This window comes from Dipodomys ordii, unplaced genomic scaffold (genome assembly GCF_000151885.1).
Source record: "Dipodomys ordii isolate 6190 unplaced genomic scaffold, Dord_2.0 Scaffold17, whole genome shotgun sequence".
Taxonomy (NCBI): Eukaryota; Metazoa; Chordata; class Mammalia; order Rodentia; family Heteromyidae; genus Dipodomys; species Dipodomys ordii.
The window spans coordinates 8,142,150-8,155,381 of NW_012267233.1; the positions used below are offsets into that span (position 1 = coordinate 8,142,150).

At 33.2% G+C, this 13,232-nt stretch overlaps 1 protein-coding gene across 1 annotated transcript in view; it reads right to left on the reverse strand.

The window, feature by feature from the left end:
- Rims2 (regulating synaptic membrane exocytosis 2) overlaps nucleotides 1–13,232 on the reverse strand; it is a 281,763-nt gene that overhangs the window by 66,684 nt on the left and 201,847 nt on the right. The window contains 1 exon segment of the mRNA XM_013012421.1: nucleotides 3,031–3,272. Within this exon segment, the coding sequence (XP_012867875.1) occupies nucleotides 3,031–3,272 (242 nt within the window).

Here is a 13,232-nt window from a genome sequence, read left to right on the forward strand (position 1 = left end):
TGGGAAGGGATGGGAAGGTTAACAAAGGAGGAGGCTGCAGTGCTTGGTAAGAAATGTACGCATTATCCTGCCCATGCAATTGTAACCCCTCTGTACAGTATGTTCACAAATAAAATAAAATAAAATTAAAAAAAAATACCCAACCCCAGGCCAAAGAAGTCCCCACACATGAAGAATACATAATGAGACTACCAAATACTAAATAAAGTAGAAAGGCAAATCCAAAAAAAAAATATTTTCTTCATTTAGTTTCTATAATACCATATGCTTATTTTGGATTTATTTTTTAGTGGTTGCTCTTAAGTATTCTTTGATAGACTCTTTTCTTCTTTCTACCTGTGTCAGGGCTTGGCCTTTGCTTTTCCTCTTTTTCTTTCTTTAACTTTTCCTCTTGATTCAAGTTGTGGCCAATAAAGCCTATCCAGTATCAGAGCTTTAGATATTTCTTGCTGGTTACTTTAAAATTACATCCTGAACCTTGATCTACAGAGCTCTAAATTCATTTATACAACTAATTACAAAGCAACTACACTTAGATATCTAATGGACATCTCAGAAAATCAACATATGCAAAAGAGAACTCTTGATTTCTTCAAGAGTTTGAACTATTGATATGTTACATCTACGAAGTGACTTTAATTTTCAAACCACTTTCTTATACATTTCAAATTTTACCTTTATAAAAATTTGTTATGACAGCAAACACTAATGCCTTAAGAAACTATGACTTAGATACATTGATGAGGTTTTAAAACAGCCACATTTAGATATTAATCAACCCAGAGTTAAGCAATAGAATCTGGGTCTCCTTAGGCTTGATCATAGATTATGCCGCTTTGTAAGCCATACTTATTGTTTTGAAAATGCTGATTTTACAAGCTGAGTTTTCATAACAGGAAAAGGATCACACAAAATAGCAGAGCACAAAAAAGATAGAACTTTACAATTCTGTGTGAACACTAATATAGCTTTATATAGAGTTTTTCTTTGCAAATTACTGTTTACATACAATTACTGTGATGTTACTCAGAGCTTTTCATTATTCTTCAAGAAGATCCAATTTTGCTGTGTTTTCTGTTCTTCAGAAGGCAGATAAGCACTCTTTTCTTGTCTTGAGAACCAATGACACTTATTTTTACAATGATAAATACCATCTTCAAAATTTAAAGTACTATAACATGTCAATCGTGAAATACCTCTTTAACTTAATAGTACATAGGTCTCTATACAGAAACCAGGAAAATGAAGAAAATATAAAATGAATCCTCAAAAATTCAAACATGCTTGAAAACATGTATTGTATTTCTTAATTTATATCTTATATACTTATGTTGAAACAATAGAACCAACATTATAAAACTAGTTCATTACTTTAGATAATTTAATATCTAAATTATTTGACTAGATTTATCAAATAGTTAAAATTGAAGATTCTAGTTCTAAATATTGTTACAGCTTTTCATTACATATTTTTATGAGGAAAAAAACACAAAAGCTTTACTTGACACATATACATACAACTATCGCATTTAGAAACTCAAAGGAAGTTTAGAATCCAGTAATCACATAATAATCTCAGTTAGATATTCTATAGTTAAACCAAGATAATCTGAATTCTACTGTCAAAAGGTCAAAGCTAGTAGGGGGTGGGCATAACAACACATTTTAAGAACAATTAAGATTTTAACCATTGTGGTACCACTGACTAACTGTAAAGACAATAACAAACAGACTTAAATTCTGCTCTCTGTATAGAGAAACAAGATTATATTTCTTCAATCTGCTAACATCACAACATTTTTGACAATAAAAACCTTTAACTACTCACACATACAATGGTGCTACAGAATCTTCAGTATATGGTAAAAAAAATCTATAATCTTATAATAAAAATACTACCAAAGTAAGATATGTGGGATATTTATGTAAAAAATGTAAAGACATGAAGTTGATCAAAGAGAAATAGAGACCATTCTCTTCTTGACTTCTAAAAGTGTCAATTTCTGTGACACTATGTTCCCATAGCTTTAGTTTTTCATCATTCTTCCTTGGTCTCTGTTCTGGGCTCCTCTTCAGTTACCCAATTCTTCTAGAATCAGTTGTTTACAAAACCAGAATTAACCAGGTACAAGAATTAATGTAACCTAAAATTATTTTATGCAGTTAATTTATAGACTTAATTCTGTGTACAAGAACCCTAGTATACAAGCACAAATTAGAGTTAATCCAGCTGCCTATAATTTATTTTGCTATATTAGAAACACCATATTACATGCTTTTGTTTGTTAAGCAGAAGATATTATTATTTTCAAGATAACCAGGGATTTAATGTTTAATTATCAACACTTATTTGAAAAGCAACATTGCCTTAACTCACAAATTTCTTAATTAGTAAGAGTGGCTTTTCTGAATAGGAATGTTGTATTTTGGCAGATGTGATTTCGAAACCAATTTTTAAAGTAGAAAAGCTTTGAATATCTTCACTGTCAGCAGAAAACACTCCATCCCTGCTGCCTAAGAATATGGTTGCTTGAAATTTTAATAAGGAAATGAAAGCTGTGGTAAGAAAATGGATACCACTGGTAAATGTTGCTTGCAAACTGAAAAAGAAGTTGGGTTGTCAGCAATAAGGGAACTATATATAGTCACACAAAATATGAGGCATCATCTTCACTACATGTTGCTGGGAATGAAAATCAACTTGGCAGATGCCAACTTGAAGAACCTATAGCAAAGCAAACACCCCCAGAGATGAGAATATTATTACAAAAGGTTAACAAATGACACTTGTCCTCTCCCTGAGGAGCGAAGACACACATTTCAAGAGTGGTGGCCGAGGTTCACTTAGAAGTAAGTTGCCTGGTAACTGCAAAATAGAATTCACTGTTATGTTTTAAAAAAGTTAACTAGTTAAAAAATGTTTCTTTCCCCCTGGAGCCACGTCATCATCCACATATTACTGTAATAAAATGGGTAATGTGTTGTAATGACAATTCAAGTATACATCAAAGGTAACATAAAAATTCCTACCCGTTTGGCTGAGCTGAGAAGCACTGCGACTTTTCCTTGATAGACCAACGATAGCTACCATCTTGGCCCCAATGCTAGAGCGTCGCTTCTTGCCACTAGTGCCCAAGGCACCCACTGCAGTGTCAGACTGGCTGCCATCATTCTTCTCCAGTGAGCACATGTCTCCACTGATGCTGGTGCTTTTGGTCATGCTCTTCCCTGACATGCCCATCTGTCTGCTTTGCATTTTAGATGTAAAGACACTGTCAGCCGATGGATCATTAAAAGTGAGGATGAGAATAAAAAGGAAAAGACAGAAAAGGCCTATTAGAAGATGAAACATATGGAATATAATCAAATCTTTTCAACTTGTGGAATGTAGTTTTAGGATTAAAAAATGTTACAAATAGTATGGTTTTGAATATACTTTACTATTCAGGCACAATCATAATGCAACTATGCAAAATCAGAGACTTAGCATTTAAACTTCTGCTGTCAAAGAAGGCAAGTGCACAAGGTTATGCAATAGAATGTGCATTAAAAAAATCAGTGGGCTCATTTAAAAGATCGTGCTGTGCTGCAAGGACAAATGTGCATTTACATAGTTGGTATAAGAAAGAAGTTCCCTTGGAAGTGGCGCTGTGGCTCAAGCGGTAGAGCGCTCGCCTTGAGCTGAAGAGCTGAAGGACAGCGCCCAGGCCCAGAGTTCAAGCCCCACGACCAACCAAAAAAAAAAAAAAAGATATTGGACATGGGGCTTGAACTCTGGGCCTGGGCGCTGTCCCTCAGCTCTTCAGCTCAAGGCAAGCGCTCTATCACATGAGCAACAATGCCACTTCCTGTTTTCTGATGGTTTATTGGAGATAGGAGTCTCACGGTCTCTCCTGCCCGGGCTGGCTTTGAACCTGGATCCTCGATCTCAACCTCCTGAGTAGCTAGGATTACAGGCGTGAGCCACCGGGGAATTTTTTTTAAAGGTAATAAGTATGGTGCTTATTTTTTAGGAGTAGTTTTGGCTTGCTTGCTCAGCCAGTACTTTGCCACTTAGACTGGATTATTGCTGGTAAATTGGAGATAGAATCTTTTAGACTTTTCTGCCTAGACTGGCTACAATTTCTCAGGTTTCAGCCTCCTGATAAGATAGGATTACAAGTTTGAGCCACCAGTGCCAAGATAATATGTAAACATCATCTTATTCTTGACAGTAATAGGCTTTGATGAAGATTGCTGATGCTACATCAAAATGAATGTTCTCATTTTATGTTAAGGCTTAGTTAATAATGGTTAAATTTTCTATCCAGGTTTGATATTTTCATTAACAGTTAATTTTAAAATGTTATTTCACTTTAGTTATTTTAATAATTATAATTAATGAATTAATATAATTGTGTTCAAATCAATGTTCCAAAAATAAAGATCAAATTTCATTCTGGCTTTCAGAAAAATAATTACCAGATTGTAGAAATAGCTAAATTTATTTATGCATAATATCACAACAGTTTTAACCTACTATTAGAAAGTCAAAATGTGTGCTCTAAGCTTGTTCTGATAAGCAAGTTCTAACTAAATTTAAACTAGCAATTAGTAATTATTCAATTAAAAGTACTTAACATATAAACAAAGTAATAAAAGGAATAGAAAGTCAAGAAACACACACACAGGACCATAAGTAGATATACATGATCAAACTGACTGAAGCATAGTATATGTTGGGGGTGGATTTCCATGGTGTAAACCCTTTGAACAATTAAGAATCAGTTTAACAAAATGAATACCAGGAAGCTAAAGCATATCTTCTCTTAGGGGAGGGAGAGGTGCTGATTACAAGGAGGGATATAGAGGAACAGAGCTGAATGGTTAACAAACACAGTGATAATTCGCAAGTATGTATGTTAATATGGAACTAGTAACTCTCAAGAGATGGCTGAAAATGGGATGGATGTAGGGAGGGAAGAATACTGGAAGGGATGAGACTGATGAACATATTGTACACATAAATGGACATGTTAGATTGAAACCCCTTTGTACAAATATTTGAAGATAATAAAGTCAATAGAAATCTCTATATACATCTCTAAGATGTGATGATGAAAACAGTGAGCAATATCTTGGTCATCCAGGGGAAAAAAATTTAAAGGATAGAACCATGTGTTAATTTTATTAATCTACACACATTTTCTCAAAATATTTATTAGGGAAAAGACTCAGTGTGAAATTTTAAAAAAATACAGCAAAGTGTACTATTTTATCCTTCATATATATACATATATACAAACACACACACATATACACATATGAAGTGTATATAGACTTTGGAACAATGAATCTAAAGCAAAAACTCAATAAATCAAAAATATAATATTCATTTAGGAAATAATGATAAGGTTAAAACCGTCAACATGTACTACCTGAACATTTAAAGCATCTATAGAAATAATAATGCAACTATTGTTTTAAAAACTTTGAGATTAAGGGGCTGGGAAGGTGGCTCAGTGGTAGAGCGCTTGCCTTGCATGCTTGAGGCCCTGGGTTCAATTCCTCAGCACCATATAAGCAAAAAGAAAAAAGCTGGAAGTGGTACTGTGGCTCAAGTGGTAGAGCGCTAGCCTTGAGCTGAAGAGCTGAGGGACAGCACCTAGGCCCAGAGTCCAGGCCCCACAACCAGACCCCCCCAAAAAAAACCCCAAAAAACTTTGAGATTAAAAAGTCTAGAATAGCTTTAATGCAGCTACATTACATCATGGGGAATAGGTTGCAATGAGTGCCAAGGACATTAGGTTTGATGTTTGACTTACTGATTTAACCACGTGCTCTGAGGAGAATGTTTCATCTTTCTAAAACTTAGTTTTCGAATTTATTAAAAGTGAAAGCATGAACAAAGGTATTGAGCAGAATGCCAAAGAGATAATCAGGGTAACAAAAAATCTCTTTTTCTTTTTTACTGTTATCCTCACCACTATCATTATCCATTCATGAAACACTCAGAACAAGAATATCTTTAAGTTTTTCTTTATGAAATGCTTTGCTCTCAAATATCTATTTCATTAATTTTGAGGAAAATAAACATACAACATATGATTTTTATAGTACACTGACATCATAAAACAAATGACATGGCTTTGAAAAGTTTAATTGAAACCAAGTCTTTAAACATCTCATAGTTTAACCTAGTGTTCATTATATAAGAACTTGTACCATAAACATATTGCTTTTCTAAAGAAGTCAGATATACTCACAAAATATTTCTTATTGAATTCTGTAATTTTTCTATTTTGATTTTATTAATTGTATACAAAGGCGATAAAGAAGTTAAAATCAGGAATAAAGCTAACTACAAACTGAAATTTGATTATATGGACACCCATTTTTTGTACACTAAAAACTTTCATAATGTAAAAAGAAAAGTAATTAAAAGATTTATAAGATGAATCTGTTTTTCATCTCCTTGAAACTTAAGAGATCAAAAGCAATGAGGTTACCAACTTGGCTGAGATGTTTTGGCTGAGATGTACTTGGCTGAGATGTTTTAAGAGGAGGGAGCCTGAAGCTAGGATATTACAGTACTTATCTTTACTTTTCTTTATTCACTTGGTATCATGTAAAACTCAAGCAAAAAAATGTTGCCAGCCAACATTTGTTTGGTAAACAAAACTTTTGTTTTGGGACTCTTGGTTTATGGAATACTTTGTAGCAATGCATGTATAAGCACGGCAACCATTTGAAAAATGTGGTTGGGAAAGCAGGTCTATCAAATTAGCAATTGCTTTAAATGAGAAAGTTGGTAAGAATCTGGAAATATAAATTTCAGTGCTGCTTTTGGGATTCTCAGTACTGTTTCTGAAAAGAAACTTGGCTATATGTATCAAAACTTTTTATTTTTATTTTTATTATTTTATTTTTTGGGTCCGGTCGTGGGGCCTGAACTCTGGGCCTGGGCGCTGTCCCTCAGCTCTTCAGCTCAAGGCTAGCGCTCTACCACTTGAGCCACAGCGCCACTTCTGGCTTTTTTCTTTTTGCTTATGTGGTGCTGATCGAACCCAGTGCCTCATGCATGCAAGGCAAGCGCTCTACCACTGAGCCACCTTCCCTGCTCCCAAAACTTTTTATATAAATGTCCATAACCTCTAACTTAGCAATTGCACTTTCAGGATTTAAGAGAAATCTCAGCAACATGTACAGATCCAGTTGCAGTGATACTTATTGCACAATTAGTATTTGCAAAGAACAAACAAAAGCATGAGAAAAATCTATAAATGTCCAGTTTAAATGAATTATGTTAATCAATAAAATAGAATGCACTTTTAAAAATGTGCGTATTAGTAAATATTTATTGACCTAAAAAGATACTGTTGATGGGGAACGGGAAGCAGGTATCTGTTGCTTAGCTTTAGCTGGCACTCATATCAAATAAGGATTCTCCCTACTCCTAGAGTACACAGGCAAATCCAAACTCTGAAGATTTCCAAGTGGCATGAATAGAAAAGATTGGTAAAACAAAGAATACAGATGAAGTTCTTGCTGAACTATATGGTTTGTGAAGGCAAGACTCATGAGATTATGTATAGTCTGTACAAGAGATTAAAGAAAACATTAAGAAAAATAATATTAAAGGTTCAGATTGATAATGCTTTTATGGGGAAATACAAATATATACAGAAAAGATCTCTAAGGATGTACTGTGATCACTGTATTTCACCCTTTTTCTAGCTAAGTTTTTTAAACATTCTTTTTTTTTTAATTTGGCCTTTTCCAGAAAAAACACAAAAAGTATGAATGAAAAAAAATGAATTAAATTAAAAGAAAGGGACAAAAAGAGCAAGCAAGGACTAGCATCACCTTTTCTTCACATAAGCAAACTCATTCAACCTTCTTAGCTCATTCCATGGGCTGAAGATAGAGATAGCTCCTAATAGATTATTGCATTATATTATTGCCATACAATGCTTTGTTTCAGAAGAAACGGTTTCTACATTTTTAGGGATTATTTTATGCATGATTTTGAATATTTGGCTTTGGAAAATTTATAAAACCATCATATATTTTGTTAATTCAGATGTGTAAAACTGCCAGTGTAAATAAATGATTAATTTTATGACAATGTATAGTTGTTAAAAGTTGTATACTGAAAAAAATTTTCAAAGGCAAAGGTAGTATAGTCAATTATTAAAAGAAAGGTAATGAATAATAAAAAGTTTAGTGAATGTTTGTAAATACTGCCCAAAGACATAATAGTATGTTAGGGGTTACCAGTATATGTGATTAACAGACTATTAGGCAAAATAGTAATAGTGATTAATAAATAGAATTAAATAGCTTGTCTCTTAAAACTCCGAGTTCATGACACCATAGACATAGAATAAAATACATAGTAATGCCTAAACAAATACTGGCAAGGAGCTGGGAAGGAGAATAGAAATGAACTTATTAATAAAGAATCAGAGACTGATGTTACAGCTGACTTGTGATAAAGGGAACTGGGGTGATATGTAATTTCTAGAATTCCTTTCCATTCCCTCATATTTCAACATACTGATGGATTTATTTTCTCAAAATTATTTATTCCTCAGTTTTAAGGATTTGATCATTCATTTAAAAGATATTTACTTTGCACCTATTATGTAGAAGAATTAGAGGTACAAACAAGAAGACCTTGATTTCATAAAGCTTTCATTCATATTGCCATGAAGAAAGACAATAAACTATCATTTTAGGTAGGATAGACGGTGTGCAGAAAAAGAAGATAGAATAATATGATAACAAGGACAAAAAATTTAGGCTGAAGACATTCTATAGAATGTTCAAGGAAGAATTCTCTAAATAGGAAACAGTTGAGCTGAATCTTGAAAGATGAAGCCAACTTATCTGGAGGAAGAATGTTTTAAGCTTAGAGGACAGCAAACACAAAATAACTTGAAGCACCAACAAACTGGGTGGATTGAAGAATTTTATAAAGTCACTTTACCATGAAGATGAAACCAGAGAGAAGATAGGCCTTGTTGCCTTAGAATAAAATTATGTTCTTCAAGTCTTGTTCATATTTAACAGCCAATTCATATATTACAACAATCTGCTCTCAAACTATGAAAATGTAGGCTACATAGGCAGTTGTGTCAAGAAAGTTAGAAGCCAGTCTTATATTTTATCTCTCTGTATCAAAGGGTCTTGTAGAGAGATCATGGTTATCTTCATTAAAAACTGATAAACGTATGAAGGCTAAATCATTAAAGGAAGGCTAAATTAATAAGTGAATTTCTATATGAGAACATTTAGCCTTCCTTTATTTTAACTTATAACTGTATATTAATATCTTATTGCCTTTTGAATTGTTAAGTTCTTTAATTACTGAATAATGTATCTACCACTACTACCATGAGTTTAAAGAAAGTTAATTTTAAGGAAGATATTTTAAAATAAATACTTTATATAGATCAGTATGTGTTTCTCTATGTGTTTATTACATAGCACTCATGGTTTTGGTGGGGAGGGGTCTTGCTATGCCAAGGCTCTCATGCTGGCCCTTACGCTTTCCTACCTTAGCCTGGTATGACTCACCACACCAGGTAGTGCTCATAAATTCTGTTTATTTTTTCTGTTCTCATAATGACTTTTCAACTTTTGAAAAATTATGTTAGTTCTATTTTTTCTAGTTGCAATCTTTTATAAAACCAACTAAGCAAAAACTATATTTGAATACACATTTCAATCAAAAGTATTGTTTGACTTCATCACAATTAATTGAAAATAAAAATGTATATACGACCTATGCATCTTATAAACACTGTGTCTCTTTTCTAACATTAGCAGAAATATTATCCTCAGAAACATGACATAGTTTCATTGGTTTCCCCTTGAATTTTCAGGCCTTCAAACACTCTGGATTCAGCTAATTTTAAACCATTCAACATTGTGTCATTAATTGACTCCCTCAGCAAACCTTTCCTGTTCACCTACTTGATGTTAGGTCCCAAGAGAGTGAGTGGGGGCTGAAATGGCACCTGTGTTCCATGTTCATGTACAAGGGGATGCAACTGAAGAGAATGCTTTGGGTTTTCACCACCTAACAAGAGAATTTCCTCTACTTTATCTAAGTAAGTGTGTATTTCTAACAGAAGAACACTTTACCTTTCTAATTTGTGCAAAGATAGCTTTGGCCCTATAGTGAATAAAAGCAATGCCTGACATGATTAGCTAGGTGTTAGTGGCTCACAACTGTAATCTTAGCTACTTAGGAGGCTGAGATCTGAGGATTGAGATTCAAAGCCAGGCCGGCAGGAAACTCTGTAAGACTCGTATCTCTAATCTACCAGAAAACTGGAAGAGAAGCTATAACTCAAAGTGATAGAGTGCTAACTTGAGCCAAAGAACTCAGGGACCGTGCTCAGGCCCTGAGTTCAAGCTGCATGACTGATAAAAGAAAAAAAAAGGAAATGCTTGTACAAATTGGACAAAAAAGTTAATATATCCGATAACAGATTTATAGATACATACAAAGCTAAAATTATTTATTAGAGGCAGAGAGACTACTGAAAATTATAGATCAGGAAAACTTGTATTACCAGAGGTCTTGAACAATGGATAAAAATTATGACATAGAGGAAAAATAATAAAAGGAAGAAATATATAAATAAAAACAGAGTTAAGAAAGCACTTGGGGTTGAGAAGGTGGCTCAGTGGTAGAGTTCTTGCCTTGCATACATGAGGCCCTGAGTTCAATTCCTCAGTACCACATAAGCAGAAAAAGTCAGAAGTGGTGCTGTGGCTCAAGTGGTAGTATGTTAGCCTTGAGTGGAAGAGCTGAGGGACAGCTCCCTGGCCCAGAGTTCAGGCCCCATGACCGACAAAAAAAAAAAGCACTTGTTATGGTTTTAAGGTGAGTAGTATAGATTGGCCAAATTAAAAAGTGTTATAGGACAGAGTAGTAATGTTAAGTCTTTAACTCATATAATCCTTATGATAACTTTTATAGAAGAGGAAACAAAACTTTTTGCCCAATGAATGTTTGCTTTAGGAAATGATTAGCATTGGAATCAATGTAATTTCCTGATGGAGAAGGTCAGTAGGCAGCTGCACACTTAGGCCAAGGGCCCAGGGGAATAGTTCGGGCTAGACAGATGAAGTCAAGAAATATTTGAAGAGGAAAGGTGAGATGTTAGCAGGATGGCTAAAGTAGGCCAGCCAAGAATGTGAGGAAAGTGAAAACATTAGAGGAGACAGCTGAAGGAATATTTAAAGGTTATGTAGGAGTGAACTCACTGAAAGAAATAAAGAGGCTATTCTCAGAAATAAGAAAAAACAGAATAAGGTTAAATTCCATAGAAGACAAAAGAAGAATGAGATTTATGAAAGAGTAGTCAAAGACGTAAAAAGGTTAAACAGCAATTGAAAGGGCTGTATATTCAGAGACATAGAAGGTACAAATGACTTTGAAGGCAACAGCTACTGAAATGAATAAGTGGGCTTTTAGAGACCTAACTAAAAAATGTGACATATAAGCTTTTGTTAGAACTTTCTGGAGAGACTGAACATTAAAGAAAAAGAATGAGATAGTAAGCTCATTTTAGTATTAAAATGGAGAAAATGCTTATTTAAGGATTATTGGTATTTTACTTGTTTTTCTTTTGGCAAAAGTAAAAACTATAAAGGGGAAAATAAAAAGTTTAAACTTAATACAAAAGTTACTGCATGACAGAAAATGAAGATGATGTTGTTCAACTAAAAGAGTCTAAGAACTAGACATTAGGCCAAATGCTATCAAATCCATCAATTCAAAGAGATTTGGATGCCAGTTCAACTTTTAATTCCCTATCAAAATTTAGTTCTGAAGAATATATGATGTAATATACTTTTCATGCTAGGATAGATTCTCACTATTTCTGATGTCTCTAAAGGAAAACAATATTCAAATATTGCTATATGTAAAAGAGATGTTCCTGAGTTACAGCCTTTTAAAAATATTCATAATTTCACCAAAGTGTCTCATCTTGAATTAAAAATAATAATAATCATAATTAAATTTATATACATTTTTAGTATGTGCCAAGTATTAGTCTAAGTACTTTATATACAGGAGCTCATTTAATCTAATTCATTTATTTCAGACCAAAGTGGATTGTATGATCTATATTGCTCCTACTCAGTTGTCATTTTCATGTGTAAGTAGCCATAGATAATATATGAATAACTAAAAGCTGCAATGTATCAGTAACACTTAATGTATATTGAAATTTGAATTTCCTGTAATAATGAAATACTATTATTACTTTAATTGGTTTCAACTATTAAAAATATATGAACCCTTCTCAGCTCATATACAAGTTTAAGAAAGATTTGGCACAAGGACCATAGTTTGCTGACTGTTAATATCTTAAGAAAATGAATTCATCTTAAATTTTGGTGGTTCTTTCTTCTTGTCTATTGTCCCATCATTATCCTAGATATGAGATTTAAGTAATAACATCTTTTTTCACAAATTTAAAGAATGAATTCAATAGTTAAAATGCATCAATATAAGGCAATTGCATTACCTCCTTAATTTTTTTCTATCCTATAATCTTGCATAATTTTACCATTAAATGTAAGTATTTTAGGCAATCCCAATTACATGTATAAATGTTTTAGGCAGTAATAGATTTTTCCTCTTATTTGAACTTATAACTATTTTTTGTTTGCCTTTACCACCGAAGTACAAAAACAGTACTCCCAATAACATAAAATGGTCTATGACAAATTAGAGGAAAGTATATCACTGGTGTCAATAGATAGCTTTCATTATTTTATTATTGAGATTAAGATTTTGTTAAAACAAAAATAATCTAAGAACTTTGTTTTATACTGGCTAACTCTATAATAGTTTTTAAACTAACAAATGATATTCTATATTATTGAAATAACTATACTAAATAAAATCACATTATGCTTCTAAAAGTAATATTAAAACTAAGCCTTAATATGAAAATATTCTTGGACTCTAAATTTTTCCCATGTAAAATACTAAATGTTCAGTTGGAAATATAGAAAATGTTCAAATGAACACATGTTAAGTATATTAATAGTGTCTCAGGCTATAAGTGCAAAACAGAGAGGGGTTGTTTCTTGCCCTGGAACACTGGTGAGCATCTTTTAGTCAGGTGAAATGATTTGTAAGACACCAAAAAGAACTCCTACTGTGGTCTCTGTTCCTGGAACTCGTGGGTTTATGTCACACATGCCACATCCTGCATGAG